This window comes from Salvia splendens, chromosome 10 (assembly GCF_004379255.2).
Source record: "Salvia splendens isolate huo1 chromosome 10, SspV2, whole genome shotgun sequence".
Taxonomy (NCBI): Eukaryota; Viridiplantae; Streptophyta; class Magnoliopsida; order Lamiales; family Lamiaceae; genus Salvia; species Salvia splendens.
Window position 1 is genome coordinate 29,893,486 of NC_056041.1, and position 20,933 is coordinate 29,914,418.

General features: G+C 38.4%; 1 protein-coding gene and 1 pseudogene across 3 annotated transcripts; one reads left to right on the forward strand and one right to left on the reverse strand.

Moving 5' to 3' along the window:
• Positions 1–16,188: 16,188 nt before the first annotated feature.
• Positions 16,189–20,679, reverse strand: LOC121752887 (annotated as a pseudogene).
• LOC121752482 lies at positions 17,224–20,110 on the forward strand. Of its 3 annotated transcripts, none has more exons than XM_042147581.1 (3): positions 17,224–17,583; positions 17,638–19,218; positions 19,307–20,110. In XM_042147581.1, the coding sequence occupies exons 2-3, from the start codon at positions 17,642–17,644 to the stop codon at positions 19,929–19,931; spliced, it is 2,202 nt and encodes a 733-aa protein (XP_042003515.1). In that variant the 5' UTR covers positions 17,224–17,583; positions 17,638–17,641; the 3' UTR covers positions 19,932–20,110. The 3 variants fall into 3 exon arrangements, with proteins under 3 accessions (XP_042003515.1, XP_042003518.1, XP_042003516.1); XM_042147584.1 differs by having other exon boundaries at positions 17,638–18,453; XM_042147582.1 differs by having other exon boundaries at positions 17,641–19,218.
• Positions 20,680–20,933: the final 254 nt, after the last annotated feature.

The following is a 20,933-nucleotide window of genomic DNA, read 5'->3' on the forward strand; positions in this document are numbered from 1 at the left end:
TTTGGTAAGTCAAAGTAGTAGAAACTCAATATCGTATGTTCAATGCTAACGTACATTGATTAAGAAATTATTATCAAGACCTCGTCTTTCAGTAGATAGCATAAAGACTCGTCTTGCTGTTAGATCCATTCAGTGCTATAGCACACCAACGTCATCTTATTTCAATAAGGCATAGAAATAATCGGACTGACATTGCAACCTTTCACGATAGGTAGTCTAGGCCTATCTGGGTTGTGAAATTCTTCTTTTTCTTTGTTCAGAACTGACCGTGTTACCTTAAAGTGGACGACGCCCACAACCGATCTACTAGAACAAGGACTTAGACTTTATTACGTTCTTATACGTTTAAATATGCAATAAACAACCATTAAATGTAAAACATAACAACATTATGACAAAAATAATCTGTTTTATTCATTGGAGTTTTACAGTATCCAATCACTCGAAAGTTGATTTCTAGTATACAAAACCCTAAAAATCTCCCACTTATACTCAAAACAGCTTTCGAGTATACAAAAAAATAGTGCGCACATCTAAATTTCTCACACTTATACTGAAAGCGAGTTGAGGTCTTGAATGAGTCGAACTCCCATCCCTTCAACGTGGCATTCGAACGGTTTCACCGCCAAAGCCTTTGTAAAAGGATTGCCAAGTTGTTCTCTGACGCAATCTTGACCACTTGTATGTACCCTCTCTGCACTATATCTCTAATGATATGATACTTCCGCTCTATGTGTTTGCTCGCTTTGTGAGCTCTTGGTTCTTTCGAGTTTGCCACAGCACCAGAATTGTCACAATAAATGGTGATGCTCTTGGGTAGATTCGAAACCACACCTAAATCCATAAGGAAGTTCTTGAACCATACTGCCTCTTTTGCAGCCTCCGAAGCGGCCACATACTCGGCTTCCATGGTCGAGTCCGCGATACATTTCTGCTTCACACTCTTCCAAATTACGGCTCCACCTTCTAAGGTGAACACATATCCTGGAGTAGATTTTCTTGAGTCCTGATCAGCTTGAAAGTCTGAGTCAGTATATCCCAAAGGATAGAGCTTGACTGCATTGTAAACTAGAGCATAGTCCTTAGTCCGTTTAAGGTACTTGAGTATGTTCTTTACAGCAGTCCAATGTCCTTGGCCAGGATTCGACTGATATCTTGCCACCATGCCAACAACAAAACAAATATCAGGTCTAGTATAAAGCATAGCATACATGAGACTTCCAACTGTCGAAGCATATGGAATCCTTCTTTTCTCGATTCCGAAGAACCTTGATCCCGAGGATGTGTCCCGCGTCTCCCATATCCTTCATCTCGAACTGGTTTGACAACCAAGTTCGTACTGATGACAACATCTTTTTATTGTTTCCAATTAGAAGAATGCCATCTACATATAAAACTAAGAACACCACATTCCCCTTATCAACTTTCTTATACACACAACTTTCACTTGGGCACTTTTCGAATCGAAACTTGCGAACAGTTTGATCGAAACATTGGTTCCACGATCTAGATGCTTGCTTGAGGCCATAAATGGCCTTCTTAAGCTTCCAAACCATGTGTTCTTTGCCCTTTATGGCATATCCTTCGGGTTGTTCCATGTAGATGGTCTCCTCAAGACCGCCATTTAGAAACGCAGTCTTAACGTCCATCTGCCATACATCCCAATCCATATAAGCTGCAATAGACAATAGTATCCGAATCGATTTGAGCATGGCAACTGGGGAGAAGGTCTCGTTATAATCGACGTCTTCCTTTTGGGTATACCCCTTGGCCACTAGTCTTGCCTTAAAGACTTTAACTCGTCCATCGGGTCCACGTTTACGTTTATATATCCACTTGCTCCCAATAGCAGTACAGCCTTCGGGTAGGACAGACAAATCGTAGACGTCTTTGTCTATCATAGATTGTAGTTCCGAATCTATTGCTTTCACCCATTCGCAATGATCGACATCTGCCAGCGCCTCCGCAAAGTTTCAGGGATCTAATACATTGCTGTCCGAGGAGTGGTCCATAGATTCCCCCAAACCTATGTATCTGTCGGGCTCATGTGAGACCCTCTCACTGCTGCGCGGCACTACAATATTTTGAGTAGAAGTTGAAGTTTTGGGAATTGATTGTACACTTGGTACTTGTTCTTGGTTAATGGAACTTGTGACAGAAATCAGCTCTTCGAGAGCCACTTCACTGCTGGGTTTATGATTCATTACATAGTCTTCCTCTAAGAATGTCGCGTGAGTACTCACAATGACTTTCTTGTCTCGGAGACTAAAGAATTCATAACCTTTCGTGCCTTTGGGGTATCCTATAAACAAACATACCTCCGTCCTTGATCCTAGCTTTGTTGGATCCTTTTCCAATACATGAGCCGGGCAACCCCAAATCTTGAGATGTGCTAGATTGGGCTTACGCCTAGTCCACAACTCATAAGGAGTAGTAGGTACGTATTTCGATGGTAAATTGTTTAAAATATGGCTTGCAGAAAGCAAGGCATGTCCCCAAAACGAAATAGGCAGACGTGCATAACTCATCATCGATCGAACCATGTTTAACAAGGTCCTGTTCCTTCTTTTAGCCACGCCGTTCTGCTGGGGCGTGCCCGGCACAGTCAAATGGGATTCAATTCCCGACTCCGATAAGTAGTCCAAAAATTCGGCACTGAGGTATTTGCCTCCACGATCAGATCGTAGGCATTTGATATTCTTTCCATGATATTTCTCCACAAGAGTCTTAAAGTCTTTAAACTTGTCAAAAGACTCTGACTTGTGACGCATCAAATAGACATATCCAATTTTCGAGAAGTCATCAATAAAAGTGATGAAGTATCGAAAACCACCCCTTGCCTCTGTAGACATTGGTCCACATACAGCGGAATGAACGAGCTCAAGTACTTCCTTGGCCCTATTGCCCTTAGCCTTAAAAGGCCTCTTGGTCATCTTGCCTTCTAAGCATGACTCACACTTATGAAAAGTTTCCTCCTCTAGACCTTTAATAAGATCTTGTTAATAAGAGAATGGATCCTCCTTTCATTGGCATGACCAAGTCTAAGGTGCCATAAGTACGTTTCGTTCATTGAACTTGAAGGTTCCTTTCGTTTCTTTGAAATTATCGATGTTGTATTGAGTTCTGATTTGCGATTATTAAACTGTGTAGAAGTAATTGTGTACAAATTGTTTTCCATGATACCACGACAGATATAAGAGCCATCTTTCTTAATAACACAATTGTCATTAAAAGAAATCGAATATCCATCAAAAACTAATTTAGAAACTGAAATTAAATTTCTTCTAAAAGAAGGTATCAACAAAACATTTTTCAAAATAAAAAATCTATCACTACTAAAATGCAAATAAATGTCTCCCACTGCAACGGCCGCCACATTGGTAGCGTCGCCCAGCTGGACATCGATCTCACTATCATGTAACCGTCTTGTCACCTGCATTAAGTCAGGATCAAAACAAATATGATTAGTGGCTCCTGTGTCAATAACCCAAGTGCAAGTAGATGTCAAAGTCAAACATGACTCAACTACTAAAGCTTGGTGCATACCTGTAGCCTTGCCCCTTTTAGGACAGTCTGGCTTCCAATGCCCCTTTTCTCCACACTTGAAACACTTCCTCGTGGGCTTCTTGTTTGCCCTCTTCTTCTTCTTTCCCTTAGCTACTTTGCCCGATTCTGAGTTCGGTGTCTGCCTTTTTCCTTTGCTAGGCTTGAAGCCAGAGGAACGAGGTGCCGAAGTCATCATGGCAGTCTTAGCCTGAACCATAAGGTCCTCTGCTGACTGAAGTTCAGTTAACAATTCTGCCAAGGTGTAATTCCTTTTGTTCATCTCGAAGTTGAGCTTGAACTGCTGGAAGCTAGGGGGAAGACTTTGAAGGATGATTGTTACCTGGGACTCGGGATCGATCGTCCCTCCCAACACCTCAATCTGGTTTAGGTGGCCCATCATCTCGAGGACATGGTCCCTCACAGACGAGCCTTCCTTCATTGTCTTCGTCATGATACTCCGAAAGGCTTGAGACTTAGCCGTTCGATTCTGAGTACCAAAAAGATTCTTGAGATTCTGCATAATCTCGGCGGCAGTTTCCATAGCAGAATGCTGATGCTTGAGTACTGATGACATAGATGCCAACATGTAGCACTTAGCCATCTCATTCGCCTTATGCCACCGTCTGTGTGCATCTCTGACTCCTGCCGCAGCGGTAGCCGCTGGCACTGGAGGTCGCGGGGTTGTGAGTAAAAAGTTGTACTCTTCAGCCGTAAGAACGATGTCCAAATTTTATTTTCATTCTATGTAATTTTGGCCCTCGAGTTTGTTTTCTTTGAGTACTGCAGAAAGAGTATTGAACGACATATTGACGATTTGATTTGCACTGCAAAACAGAGTATTCTACTATTGTCATAAAGTTATGTAAGAAGTTTGATTAGATTAACCATAAAACTTTTCAAAATCTTACAACTGTAAAATTAAAATTTTGTACCCTCCGGAGGAAGTCAATACGCATTAAAATCTTACAGTTTTACTGGTCACAATACCGACGAATAGTCCAGAGACCACAGAGTGGCATGGCCGCCTAATGTTGCCTAAGCAAGACCATCTCTTTAGCATTACAGAGTCTCATTTCTACAACACACTCCCATAACAATGTTCATGTGCTGCTAACAAGATTAAGCTATCTCACAAATCCTGTGTGAACTTCTGAATCTCGTAGTTTCTTAGGATTATTGTCCCCACAGAGCAGGTGGCGATAATATTAGAAACTACATTCTAGTTCATACTATTTATATTTGAGAAGTCCGCCCTCATGAACTTGCTATTTTCTTAGGATTATTGTCCCCACAGAGCTGGTGGCGATAATATTAGAAAAAGGCTTCACAAATTGCAGACCAATTGATGGAAACCATATACAAACGTTGAGTTCGTAATTATAGCTTAGATATTTGGGTTATGGTTTTTCTTTAATTATCCTTAGCCTTAGGGCAGAGAAAGACTTGATTAAATTCTGTTGGTATTTAATTTGCCGGATAACTAAATCTTTAGATTAATGTTGTTATCTTCTTTTAGGAAATTGTTGTTCTAGAATTTAATTCTTATTCATGTCTACTATAAGGTATATCTAAAATAAATAAATTATTTAATCCTTAATAAGAAATGAAAAATAAATTCAAATTAGTTCCTTGTTCAAGATTAGGAAGAGATATTTTATTATTTAATGTATTCATACATATCTATCCTCATTAGGATCTTAGATATATAAATATTAGGAAACTATTAAATTATTCTTATCTATATCATCTAGGAATCAAAATAATATTATTTATTTCCATAGATATAGAAAATAATAAAATATTCCTTAAATCTAGATTAATATTAGGAAACTATTAAATTATTCTCATCCATATCATCTAGGAATCAAAATAATATTATTTATTTCCATAGATATAGATAATAAGAAAAACATTCCTAAAATCTAGGCAAATCTTCCATGAAGATTTTATTTCCATTAAATAATAATATCTTAATGATATCTTTTAATAAAATAATTAAATAATCATTAAAATATTCCTTCATCGTTATCTCATCGTACGAGGTTCGCACGAACGATGAACGACGAAAATTCGACGAGTTCTTCATCGGACCACGACGCATGCAGCGTCTCGGCCACCGGCACGCATGTGGCGCGCCAGCATCTCGGCCAGCGGCTCGTCGGGTGTCACCTCCGTCTCGGATAGAAGAGCGCTCAGAGGCGCGACTCCTCTCGGCTAGCGGCGAGCGCCCGTCTCGGCTTCGTGTTCCGTCGGGTGGCTCGAGCTCTCGGACAGCAGTGCGCACGGTGGCGCGGCTGCTCTCGGCCAGCTCGGACCGCCCATCTTGGTCCATCTCACTCCAGCTCTTCCCACTGCCCCAACCAGCGACACGCCAACAGGCGCGACGCTCTCGGCCAGGTGTTCCGTCGGGTGGCGCCGGACCTTCCGCCTAGGGTTCAGCCTGGCGTCTCGGCACCTCGGCACGTTCTCGGTCGAACTGCCGTGCCACTCCATCCGCCGTTTCGATCTCGACGCGGGTTTCGCCTGGGTTTGCGGTCTCGGCCGGCGACGTGCACGAGCCCATGCTCGTCTGCGCGTCGCCTTATGACCGCGATCCCTCGGCTCCCACTCAATCGACAACCCTACCTCGATCGCGCGTGGTGGGATCAGTCTCAGTGCGAGCGCCGATGGATCGCAGGTCTCGTACATTCGAGCAATTCAAGTTCATTGATTTGACAGTTCTCGAGTTCAACATGCATAAAAATTTAAACAAAAACACAAGAACATTCTTCGCAATCAAATTGGACATGCATACATGAATTTCGCGAAATTTAAATCCAAATAATCAGAGCCAAAGACTGGCTCTGATACCAATTGAAGGGGTTGGCAGCGGAAGCGTGCATAAATATCCGATCACATGAATTTGATCTATTTAGCAGATTATTCAGACAAATTCTATTCGTGCAATTATCACATGTATCATGCTCATAACTTGAATTAAAACATGCTTTAGCATATAAAATCACTAAAACATGCTTACTACGAAATTAGCCAATTTACCTCGTTGATTCAATCAAGAATCGATGATGGCTTGCTCCGTCTCCACGTGAAGATCTTCAATACAAGACCTCGGATCTTCTGACTGGTGTCCCGGACTATACGCTGATATTTGTGTGGGCAAATCTCACCAACGTACTAGGACTCGAATAATGGAAGACAGAAACTGCTCACGGAGGAGGAACAAATTTCGAACTCACTCTCTCTAGAGGGGGACGAAATTATTTTTTTGGAGAAAAAAGTTGTTTTCTATCTCCTTTATTCTCCTATTTATATTAAGTCACAAATTGGGTGCAGTCAGGGATCTAAGGAAGAATTGGATCAGGCCTTACCTAATTAGCTTTTTACTAATTAAATTGAACCCACAATTTAATATAATCTTATATTGGAATATTACAAGCAGCCACTACAGAAGTAATATTGCACTGCCTTTCCAAATCCGAAATTACAAGTATTCCGGGTTTCCTTTATTTGCGTTCAATTCATTTCCCGCGCTTAAGATAGAAACATCCATTAATTAATTAATGTCTGCTATGGACTTAATTAATCAACATATTTAATCTCCAAGAGTGGACTTAGCAAGAAACTCTTATTTATTATTCATAGAGTAATCAAACTCCAACTAGCTAGGTTCCGAATAATAAAACATTGTTTCGAGCTCCTCTTGTGGATGTTATCAAACGAGACTCTCCTCGCCCACGATTCAACGTAATAGCAATCCTAGCACCGCTAGATAATGATCACCACTACCCAATATACCTGGATCGTTGGGTTACGAAAAACTCGCACCATTGGTAAGTCAAAGTAGTAGAAACTCAATATCGTATGCTCAATGCTAACGTACATTGATTAAGAAATTATTATCAAGACCTCGTCTTTCAGTAGATAGCATAAAGACTCGTCTTGCTGTTAGATCCATTCAGTGTTATACCACACCAATGTCATCTTATTTCAATAAGGCTTAGAAATAATCGGACTGACATTGCAACCTTTCACGATAGGTAGTCTAGGCCTGTCTGGGTTGTGAAATTCTTCTTTTTCTTTGTTCAGAACTGACCGTGTTACCTTAAAGTGGACCACGCCCACAACTGGTCTACTAGAACAAGGACTTAGACTTTATTACGTTCTTATACATTTAAATATGCAATAAACAACCATTAAATGTAAAACATAACAACATTATGACAAAAATAATCTGTTTTATTCATTGGAAAATAACAAGTACAGTTTTACATTATCCAATCACTCGAAAGGTGATTTCTAGTATACAAAACCCTAACACCATGCTCTAGATATACCAAGGTAGATAAATGATATGGTATGTTCACTAATTATATTTTGACAAATGTAAATATATTGGCCCCACTTCCAAATGAAAAACTACACTCTACGCGTGTTAGCTGACGGAATTCTTTAAAATGGATATTTTAAGAGTGTCCACAGTGGGGGAGCCGCTGCCCGCGGCTCGGTGCGCGGCCCCCTACTGCAGAGAGCCGAGAGACGTGGCTGAGGGCCGAGAGCCGAGAGAGAGCCGCGGCCGCGGCCTTCACGCGGCTGAGCCGTGTGAGCCGCGACCCTCCACTGCAGCGGGCAACGTTTCGCAGCTGGGCCGCGATATAATTTTTTTTTTAATTTACAAAAATTATTTTATAAATACTACTTCCATTTCCATTTTTGTCCACTCCATTTTACATTTCCAGTCCCCAATTCATACACCACTCTTTCCAATCTTTCCAATCTATTTCAATTCAACTTTTGAATTATGGATTCCGACGATGAACAGTTCCAAGAAGTGGTAGATCTGGAGTTCCAAAACCTTGTTGCAGCGGTGCAACGTGAAGCTGACGAGGCGGAGGCGGCGGCGGTGGAGGCCAAATATCGCATACATCATTGCAGGCTGATATGGTTGAAGAGGTCTGGAACCGTAGAAGGAGCGCATCGGGTTGTTGTTTTTAAACTATAAAACTTTCGTTGTATAATTTTTCTATTTTAATATAATACGACGAAGTTCTTGTTAAATTTTTTTTTAGGTTATGAATTTTTTTTTTGATTCCAAATTATTTTGTTTTAATTAAAATTATAAATATAATACTCTCTCTGTCCCATTAGAAACGAAACGTTTTCCTTTTTGGTCTGTCCCATTAAAAATGAAACGTTTCTAAAAATGGAAACAATACTCTCTCTACTTTTTCTTCTCTCTTACTTTACTCTCTCTTCATTAACTCACAAAACAACACTACATAAAATCTCGTGCCGAAAAGCAAATGTTGCATATTTAATGGGACGGAGGGAGTAGTAAATTGTAGTCTAATAAAATTTATTGAACTTAAATTAAAAATATCATTTAAAAAGGCAATCAAATTATTTTTTAATTTATTGAACTTAAATTAAAAATATCATTTGTTAATTTACCATTGCAGAGGGCCACAAGAGAGCCACAAACGGTGGCCGGGCCAACTTTGGTGGCCTTCAAGGGCCACCATTGTGGACACTCTAAATGCCCCATATATAATACTCCACTCCCTATAAATAATACTCATATATTTTATTAAGCTTGAACTACTATTTATTTATTTATTTTCTTTATGAGAATATTCTGTATTAACTACCAAAAGATTTTGATAGGATTAAAAATTTTGGTTGGTGATCAATTACAGTTATTTTTTTAAAATTTTAATTTCTAAGTACTGTGACAATTATTTACTATGTTTTGTTTCTAGAGTTTTTTAATGATATATTGACTGTAATAAATTATTTTTTGACCATCTTGTTATTATTAGCTAGCTTTATATTCTAACATAGCTATAAGCATTGTATTGTAATTATTAATTAATATACATAAGTAAATATTTAAGCTATATACTAATCATATATAGGTAATTTATTGTGTTTTACGTTAATTAAAGGAAATAGGATCCCATCAAATAACTTGGTGATGTAATATGATAATTCACGTAAAATGTAATTGCACTCTATTAAGTATTATGTGTGTTTACATGTATATACATGTGATATAATGCAGTCTGATACGTATATATATGCAGTATGCTCCCCCTATGTATGTATATGCAGTATGCTACGTATAATTTGTCAAACGAATTACTTATACATTGACAGTAACGATATTTTTATTTGATTTGAAAGATAGTGGAAGATTTAAGTAATAGAAAGAAAATGAAATTTTAAATTATATATGGGTCATTTAAAATTTTCATTTTAAAGAATTCAGTCAGTTAATAGGCGTGGCCGCGTGGAGTGTATTCTTTCATTTGGAGGTGGGGCATAGGGGTTTGCATTCGGATTTCGGTTCGGTTTTTCGTCCAAACCGAACCAAAACCGAAACCGAAAAATTAAAAATAGAAACGGAACTATAAAAATCGATTTAAACCGAAAAACCAAAATTATAGTACTTAGATTTAAAAAACAAAAAAACCGAAAAACCAATAAACCGAAATTAAAACCAAGTATTCGCGATAAAACCATAGCATGATTAACAATATATAAACTATATAGCTCAATATCGAAATTTTAAATCTGGATATGGACATCTTACCCTTTAATGCATAAACATAAGTTTGAATCTTTACCTAGTTTCCTGGAGGCGGAGGCGGAGGCGACAGATGGTCGGGTGGATAGGCGACGAAGTGGGGAAGGGAGTCAGCGGACTGAAGCACGGTTGTAGGGCGGAGGCAACAGACTGGAGCACGGCTATAGGGAGGAGGCGACGATCTGGAATCTGGAGGAGATAGCCGACGATTTGGACTTGGGAGGATTGGAGATGGAGAGTTTTAGGTTTAGAGCACACGCAACGCATCCCGCGGGTGTCTCTTATCTCGTCCCTCCAAGACGAGACGGACGCGAGATGCGTTGCAGCGTCCCGTCTCGTCCCTGTCTCGCCGAGACACCCGTCTCACCGAGACGGCTGGCGCGCTCTGGCGCTAGGCGTGACGCCCACTCGCCGGGCTGCGAGTGGGATTCGTCACGCTGACGCAATAAATCATTTTTTTTAAAAATTCGAATTTAATAAAATAAATAAAAAATTAAAAAATTAAAAAGCGGTAAAAAATTAAAAAACGGTAAAAAAATTTAAAAATAAAATCATTATTTTATGTATTTTTTAATTTATTTTTTCTTTTTTATTCTATAAATACTCCTCTTTCACATACACAAACACACATCTATTCTTCTCAAATCATCTCTCTTTCCTCTCCAATTTTCATCTCAAATCATCTCTTTTATTCTTCTCCCAAGTTTAATCCATTCATGGATCCATTTGAGCAAATGCGTCGAATAATGGAAGAATCGCTTGAAGAAGATCGACGTAGGGAGGCGGAGGAAGCCGTCGCAAAGTTAGTACGCGACTACTGCTGTGATAACCCGGTATGGGGAAAGACCTACTTCCATCGCCGTTTCAGCATGCGAAAACGGCTATTTCTACACATCGCAAATACATTGGCAGCCCGGGAAGAGTTCTTCCAAGAAGGGTTCGACGCCGTCGGCCGTCCCAGCCACACGACGCTGCAGAAATGTACTGCAGCAATCCGTCAGCTTGCTACTGGACAAACGCCAGATTTATTCGACAAATACCTCCACATTGGAGAAAGCACTGGGAGAATGTGCTTGATGAACTTCTGCAAAGGCATCCGGGCAGCCTTCACCGATGAATTTCTCCGGAAGCCAAGCATGGCAGATTGTCAGTTTCAGCTCTACCTTCACGAAGAAGTGCACGGATTCCCCGAGATGTTTGGCATCGTCGATTGCATGCATTGGCAATGGAAGAATTGCCATGTGGCGTGGAGGGGGTCATACACGAGCGGCCACAAAGCACCCACCCGACCGTTATACTCGAGGCCGTTGTCGACTACCGGCTATGGATTTGGCATGCGTACTTCGAGGTCCCCGGATCGAACAACGATGTCAACGTGCTCAACCAATCCGACCTCTTCAACGAAGTTTTGAATGGTAAAGCGTCGGCCATCAACTTCATCGCTAACAACCGGCAGTATAAAATATGGTACTATCTTGCCGACGGCATCTACCCGAAGTAGCCAACCTTCGTGAAGCCGTTCTATAGGCCAGTGAACGAAAAATAGGCTCTTTTTGCGTAGAAGCAAGAGGCTGCTCGCAAGGATGTGGAGAGGGCGTTTGGGGTTCTCCAAGCGCGCTTCAACATTATCAAAGCCCCAGCTCGTACGTGGTTTATGGAGAATATTCTCGACATCATGTATACGTGCATAATCTTGCACAACATGATTATCGCCGACGAAGGACCTGAGGCGGGAAATTGGTTCGACCCTGAAATCCGGGAAGCTCTACCGCAAGTAGTCCACCTCGCAGTGGAGTGCATCCTTCTTTGCAAGAGCGGTTGTCTGTTCGGGTAAGGTCACATGATTCTAACGCCCACGCCTAACTCCAGGAGGATCTAATAGAGCACATTTGGGAAAAAATTAGCAACATGTAGACGCACATGATCTTTCTTCTGCTTCTTTAAGCTTTGAGATTTTGAATTTAGAGAGAGTGGGCGGAAGAAATTAAATTATGTATTTTTCATTTTTTTTAGGATTTTTAATTATGTTTTTTTTTTTAATTTAGAATTTAAAGTTGTAATTTTATTTTATTTAATGAAGTGTGTTTTTATTAATTGAATTTGTTGGAAATAAAAATAAAAAATGAAATTGAATGAATAGTTAAGGGATGAGATGGTTAAGAGACGGTTAAGAGATGGAGGGTTGCATGTGCTGTCTCTTAGTTAAGAGATGAGATGAAAAGTACAGTGGGGCCCATGAATAGTTAAGAGATGAGACGGTTAAGAGATTGTTAAGAGACAGCGTTGCGGATGACCTTAGAGAGTGGAGATAAAGAATGGAGGCGGAATGAATATCATTCTATTAGGGTTGTAGTTTTAAGTATTCTATATATTTTAATTATATATATATTTATATATATATATATATATATATATTAAATATATTTCGCTTTTTCTGTTTTTCGGTTTTTTTTTTACTTCCGAACCGAACCGAACCGAAAAACCAAAATTTTCAAAATTTTAAAACCGAACCGAACCGAAAAACCGAATATACCGAACCGAATTTCAAATTTTCGGTTTGGATCGGTTCGGATATTCGGGTTTTGGTTTTTTTGCTCACCCCTAGTGGGGCGCATATATATATATATATATATATATATATATATATATATATAGGGTCTTGTTAGGTTGAGATTTTTTAGCTTAATTGAGAATTGAGATGCATTTTCAGCCACTCATTTTGAAATGTCAACTACAAGTAGATTATATCAACTAAGGGTATTATCGTCATTTCATTTCAATAGCCAGAATATCAAATGTCAACAACTCGTATTAAAATGTCAACAACTAAAAAAAAATTATTTTTTAATTTTTTAAAAAAAAATTTAAAAAAATTTTTAAATTTTTTTTTAATTTTTTTAATTTTCACGCAATGTCAACTACGATGTGTAGCCTGCACATCAAATGTCAATAGCCCTGCACATCAAATGTCAATAGCCTGCACATCAAATGTCAACAGCTTATAGTTGACATTATATGTGTATAGGTGATATGAATCATATATGTAGTTGACATTATATATGTGCAGTTGACATGAATTGTATATGTAGTTGACATTATATGTGTGTAGTTGACATGAATTGTATATGTAGTTGACAAAAAAAATAAAAATAAAAAAAAAATAAAAAATCGAAAAAAAATTTAATTTTTTTTAAAAAAATAAAAAAATATTTATTAAATAAAATGTATGATGAAATTACCATTCTGCCCTTTCACAATTAATTAATGTAAAAATATTTTCCATGTGGTAAATTCTGGACCACTCATTTAATAAAAATGAGTGGCTAATAATGCATCTCAATTCTCAATTAGGCTAAAAAATCTCAATTGATCACAACCCTATATATATATATATATATATATATATATATAGAGAGAGAGAGAGAGAGAGAGTCGTGATCATATGATAACCCCTAAATATCGTAATAACCATATAACCAAATCTGGACCACATATATTTCTAATCATGCGGTTGATATTCAAACTTAGATTTACTTCATAAAAAAAGCGCAGGGTAAAACTGTCATTTCCCTCATTTAATTTCTGAATTTCACCAAATATCACGTAAAATGATAAAATGATATGTTTATTGCATAGAATGATAGTTTTGCCGGATAGAATGATACTCTGAGTTGATAAAATGATACTTTTGACTGACTGATAAAATGATAGGTTTATTGCATAGAATGATAGTTTTGCCGGATAGAATGATACTCTGAGTTGATAAAATGATACTTTTGACTGACTGATAAAATGATAAAATGATATATGTTAGGTTTATTGCATAGAATGATAGTTTTGCCGGATAGAATGATACTCTGAGTTGATAAAATGATACTTTTGACTGACTGATAAAATGATATATGTTAGGTTTATTGCATAGAATGATAGTTTTTCTGGATAGAATGATACTCTGAGTTGATAAAATGATAGTTTTAGCTTATAAATGTTAGGTTTACTGCATAAAATGATAGTTTTGCCGGATAGAATGATACTTTCAGCCGATAGAATGATAGTTTTGCCGGGTAGAAAGATACTTTCAGCCGATAGAATGATATGTATTTTTGGTGTATAAAATGACATTTTTGTTTAATAAAATGATACTTTTACCTAATAAAATGATAATCTAAGCGGATAAAATGACAGTAACCTTATAAAAATGATAGTTTAGCTGAAGAAATTGCATATAAGCTGATAAAATGATACTTTAACGTGACAAAATGACATAAAACTGATAAAATGATAGTTTTGCCGGATAGAATGATACTTTCAGCCGATAGAATGATAGTTTTGCCGGGTAGAATGATACTTTCAGCCGATAGAATGATAGGTATTTTTGGTATATAAAATGACATTTTTGTTTAATAAAATGATACTTTTACCTGTTAAAATGATAATCTAAGCGGATAAAATGACAGTAACCTTATAAAAATGATACTCTGAGTTGATAAAATGATACGTTTACTGCTTTGTAGGTTTGTATATTATGTATTGTGCCGATTATATTAGGTTTATTGCGTAGAATGATAGTTTTGCCAGATAGAATGATACTCTGAGTTGATAAAATGATACTTTTGACTGACTGATAAAATGATATATGTTAGGTTTAGTTATAGGGTTATTACGGAAATTGAGGTTATCATTATAATGCACCCCTATATATATATATATATATATATATATATATATATATATATTTACATTTGTCTGAAATATAATTGGTGGCGCAAACCACATCATTTTTCAACCTTGGTATAACCGGACCATGGAATATTTTCTCCTGTTTGGGGCCAAGTCACTCTCAAGAGTTGTAGAGTATTCTCCGGCATCATTTTAGTGAAAGTATAGAGAAGAGTAAGTTAAAAGAAATCATAAAACAAAGAATGAATGAAAATTAGAAATACATATATAAGTAAGATTGGTAACTGATTGACATTGTGTTGATATTTATAGTTGACGTTTTTTGTTATCTGTGGACATCAAATCTTGAAATTTAACGGTCCTGATCATAGTTTAGAATTTGTAAAAAAGATGTAGTTTGCATTTTATCACAACCCTAGGGTTCTGATCTAAGCAAAACTCGATCTTAATACAAAATTAGGTCATTGTTAATTTATTTTTAGTTCATTATAATAAAGGATGACCTAAAATTAACTAAAAATGACATCAAACCTGAATTTTACAAAATTATCTAAAACTGATTAATAATGACCTCCTGTATTTTTAGTTTATTATTGACTATCAAATCGCCTAATCTTAGGGCCACGATTTGGATTGCATTTTTGAATTAAGATGCATTTTTGAATTAAGATGCATTTTTGTTTTAATCATTTTCCACCCTATACAAAATTGCATCTTAATACAAAAATGTAGCCCAAATCGTGGCCCTAATATTAGGCGATTTGATGGTCAATAATTAACCAAAAATTTAGAAGATCATTATTAATCCGTTTTATAATCATTTTATAAAATCTGGTTTGATATCATTCCTAGATCATTTTAGGTCATTCTAACCATGCAATCCGTATGAGCTATTTTATGTGATTTTGTGGCAAACATCATTGATTCATGTGCAAATTTGATTAACTATTACGTTGTATGTTATGTTTATCTGAATCATTTCATTTATTTACCGTGGCATCTTGTACATACACAAAAGTCTAAGAAACATGATCTCATGTATAAGTGGAGTAATACCAAAACTTGGTTATGTCACAAGAATGATTTTATACTGCCAGTCAAGTTTTCTATCACACATTTATACATTCCATAACAAGAATATGGGTGTTTGTGACGGAAAACTAACGTATAGCTGCAGCCTGCAAGGAATACACGACTCTTCTTCATTCTTTGTCTTGTAAAATCATACACACAAAGTTAGATGCAAAATACGATTTGTACAAAAATGTATTCGGTGGCGCCAGTGAATGGTCAATAAGTTGATGAAATCAATGTTGCTTTGAATGAGGGATTGTTGTGATCTTATGATGAGGTTGAGGTATATAGGTTTGTAATTGCAATTAGTGATAGGTGATGGGCATGGATTGTTTAGCAAGCATTCTGAATCTGTTGAGTTTGGGTAACACCACAGTTCCAAGATTAGGTCTGTCCTTCCTCCTCAACTCGGCGAAAATGATGGCCTCTTCAACAGGCCAGTCATGGACTTGTGGATCGAGACTCTGAGCGAAGGCCCCCTCTCAATCGACTTGTCAACATGATGAGTCAATCCCATTTGGGGGTTGGCAGTTGCAAGTGAGTATATGTCTGATTGTATGCCAAGCATCCCAGTCTCTTGATATTCCGGGTCTATGTAGCAGAATGTTCCCCAGCTGATGTGTGAATGAATCTGCTACTGATGGAGGAACAAGTCTGGCCGGTCCAACATCAGTGATCTTGCTCACAAAGTTGCGGTCAAGCAAAATGTTGGTTGGTTTTAGATCTTTTGGCTTTGCCTGATGGAGGAAAAGGAGTCTACTGGAGTGTTTCCTCGCCTAAACAGGCAATCGTCTAAGCTTCCATTAGACATGTACTCGTAGACCAGGCAGTTGTACTCTGGACATGGTCCTAGGAGGAGAACCATTTTAGGATGTTGAATGCAACTCAGAACTTCCATCTCTTGCTAAAACTGTGATATTCCCTTGGCTGCATCCGGGCGAAGAACCTGTATTGCAATTTGTGTATGATCTAAGAAGCTCTTGTAAACTGGCCGGTATCCGCCTTCCCCAATTTTATGAGATTCTGCAAAGTAGTAGGTGGCTGATTCAATATCCTCAATGTTGTACTTGCGATATCTGATATCATATTGTGTAAACTTATTGAGCACTATGTTCTTCTTCTCTGCTTCTTTGAGTGCCTTCATTTCACCACTGATTCTTTTTTGTGCTTCGAATTCAGCTATTCTCTGAGCTGCTTCTGCTTTCTCGACAGTAGGCAGCCCTGCATTTTTGTTTCTCATTGTCTGCAACTGCTAATGCAGCTTCCTCAGCTTGGCGTGCCTCCTCAAGTCGCTGTTCTTATTCTACTTTCCTGCAACGAAGCATTACTGCCTAGAGCTATATAACACGGATACTTCACTTTGTTGCCGTATCGCGTATCGGATACGTATCCGATACCGATACGCGACGGATACGCGACGGATACGTATCCTGGGCGTATCCGCGGGATGGGCCGTATTGGGCCGGGAAACCTCAGATTCGATACGTATCTCGGTGGATACGGCCCAGTTTAAAGCCCATCTAAAGGAGCCGGCCCGATAGAATTAACGGGCTGGACCAAAAAGCCCATTTGTGATGTAGCCCATTGCAGCTGGATGAACAAATCTAGCTCTATAAATAATGATGCTCTATACAATATAAGATTCCACACAATTGAGAAAGCCGCAGCTAGGTCAAAAACTCCCCGCCTCCATAGATTCGGTATGTTATAATTCAGTTTTTTGCTCCCCCAATTCAATTCAATTATAATTTCAGCAGTATGGCATCTCCAAATCTGAGTGCTACTGCTGCTAGTTCTAGTGCTAGTTCTGCTGCTAGTTCTAGTGTTGGATCTGGGTCCAGACAAATAACTGATATCAGGGCTCCATTGTGGGATCATGTCACCATTCTAGAGAAGCCTAAACCTGGTGGAGGAAATATATTATGGAGATGCAACTATTGTCCATTTTCAAAAAGCACTAGCTATACAAGAGTTGAAGCTCATTTGCTGCAAAAATTAAGACAGGGGATTAAGACATGTCCAAATGTTTCATTTGAAATGCTGAGTGACATGAGGAGGGAAGTGGAAAAGTGTAAGGAGCTATTGGAAAGATCAAAGGCATGCACTGTTTCTTTGCCTGTAGCTCCTTCAGACAACAGCAAGAGGACCAAGAGGGGGCCTGTTTCTCAATTGGAAAAATCATGGGCATTGCAAGACCGCAAGCACTTGGATGCTTTAATTGTTAGAGCAATGTTTTCTGGAGGGATTTCTTTCAACTTTCTGAGAAACCCATATTTTAGAGAAGCTTTTGCATTTGCTTGCAGCCGCAATTTGCCAAGTTACACAATACCTGGGTATAACAGGGCAAGGGAATCACTGCTCAAGCAAGAAAGAAGGCACATAGAGACTCTATTGGAGAGTACAAAGAGCACATGGCCAGAGAAAGGGGTCACAATCTGCTCTGATGGTTGGTCAGATCCTCAGAGGAGGCCAATCATCAACTTCACCGCTGTTTCTGAGAAAGCACCAATGTTTTTGAGGGCTGACAATTGTGAAGGAGAATACAAGTCAAAAGAATATATTGCTGAGAAGTTGAGGGCTATCATTGATGAAGTAGGTCGACAAAATGTGGTACAAATCATCACAGATAATGCTGCAAATTGCAAAGGTGCGGGTCTTTTAATTGAAGCTGAAAATGATCACATATTTTGGACACCTTGTGTAGTGCATACTCTCAACCTTGCTATGAAAAATATATGTGAACCTAAACTGCCAAGGACACCTACTGATGAGGATATGCAGGTTTGGAGTCGATTAGAATTTATAAACAATGTCAAAGTTGAGGCTACTATGATCAAGAATTTCATAATGAATCATGGCATGCGTCTTTCCATGTTTAATGAGTTCAGCCATTTGAAGTTGCTCTCTATTGCTGAAACAAGATTTGCATCGGTTGTGTGTATGCTAAAACGGTTTGTTGAGGTAAAAGCAGCTCTCCAACACATGGTGATTAGTGACAAATGGAGCATCTACAAAGAGGATGCTTCAACTGCCCAACATGTAAAGGAAAAAATACTAAGTGATGTCTGGTGGGGCAATGTGGAATACATTCTTAGGTTCACTAGTCCTATCTATGATATGATACGCTTTGCGGACACCGACACCCCGTGTCTTCACTTAATCTATGAGATGTGGGATTCAATGATTGAGAAAGTGAAGAAAGAAATATATTTGTATGAAGGGAAGGAACCAAATGAGGAGTCAGACCTCTACTCTGTTATTCATGATATATTGATTGCTAGGTGGACAAAAGGCAATAATCCACTTCATTGTTTGGCTCATTCACTCAATCCAAGGTAATATGCACTGTGCAATTAAAATTCAGATTCTTTGCTCTTCATTTTTTCATTTTAACTTCATGATCTAAATTGCTGCCAATTCCAGATTTTACAGCAACATGTGGCTTCAAGAAGGTGCTGGCCGACTACCCCCCCACAAGGACAAGGAAATATCACAAATGAGGATGACTTGCTTCAAGAAATTCTTTCGCATACCGCAAGAGTTGGCTGCAGTGAAGGAAGAATATGCAAGGTTTTCTAGTTGTTCAGAAGAATTCAATGACCCTGATTCTATACATGATAGATGGGCTGTTTCCCCAATGACATGGTGGACAAATCATGGACAATCTATCCCTCTTTTGATGAGTTTGGCCATGAAACTGCTCAGCCAACCGGCCTCTTCTTCTTGCTGTGAAAGAAATTGGAGCACATATAGCTTCATCCATAGTGTCAAGAGAAATGCCTTAACTCCTGAGCGGGCTGAAGATTTGGTCTTTGTGCACTCAAATCTGAGACATTTGTCAAGAAGAACTGATGCATACAAGAAAGGAGAGACAAGGATGTGGGATGTTGGGGGAGATTCTTTTGATTCCCTTAGTGGTGTTGGTCTTCTTGAAGTTGCTGACCTCTCCATTGATGAACCTGAGTTGCAGGCTGTATCATTTGGATTGGGTGATGCCGAGGATGAAGGTGTGGAGCTGGAGGAGACGGGGAATGAGGAAGAAGCTTGATGTTGATGGCTTGATGCTAGTTTGCTACTACCTTTTAATTATTTCCTAATTTAGAACCTGCTGCTATCATGTTATTTTGAGTGTAATAGACCTTTAATGTCTCTATGTTGAATTAGAATATCTATTTTGTAATTTATTTTGCACTATTATTATTTATTAAAAAAAATAGTTAAAACGTATCCGCGTATCGGGTTGTTTGGGAAAGAGCCGTATCCGCGTATCCGTATCCTTCGGATACCGATACGCGTATCCGTATCGGTGCCGCATAGGCCTAGAGATATATATATATATCCCTTAGTAGTATTTTCTTTAATCTAAATAATCTTTTAGTTAATAGTATAACAAACATACTTTCTGTTTGGCTATGAGTGCTTCTTTGCATGTTGTGTTGTACATGTCCATGGTCTATTTGAGTTCCTACTTCAGCCTACATCATCCTGCTATCAAGAAAATGATTTGTTGCAATATATAGACATTTATTTGCAGTGTTTTGTGTTGTGTTGTTACCAGGGATTAGGAGTCCATATTCCTGGAAGGTGGATGAGAATACTCCAGCACTGTTAGAGTTGCATCAGATGATCTAGACAGAGTGGGAATGAATGGATCCTGATCGAAAATGTGGTCACGGTTTGGCCTGGCTGACCCCACAAATGATATGTCGCTCTCACCTATCGCGACCTCTCCATAGCTGAAGGCCGACCTGTTTATGAGACCGTCAACCGCGAAGTAACCATCTCTTCTTGGTCATCTCCCTGTATCCGTTTAAAAGGTCAACTCATGTTATGCATATCTTCAAACTTATATTAAATTCAAGGTAACATTCAAATCCTAATATCTATCATAGAACACTCAAGTGCTAAGGTCCATCCCACAACCCATCTCAATTTCCACATTAACACTATTTCGTTTTCATATATTTTAATTGTTAAGTTTGTTATTAAATAAAATAAATTGAGATACCAAAATACTCCCTACGTTCCGCGATAGTTGACTCATTTTGCC

Excerpts from the sequence above, each read along its gene's own strand:
- LOC121752482 (XM_042147581.1), top strand. The coding sequence starts at position 17,642 with ATGGCATCTCCAAATCTGAGTGCTACTGCTGCTAGTTCTAGTGCTAGT. Across the intron at positions 19,219-19,306 it reads GCTCATTCACTCAATCCAAG|ATTTTACAGCAACATGTGGC; the intron begins GTAATATGCACT and ends TGCCAATTCCAG.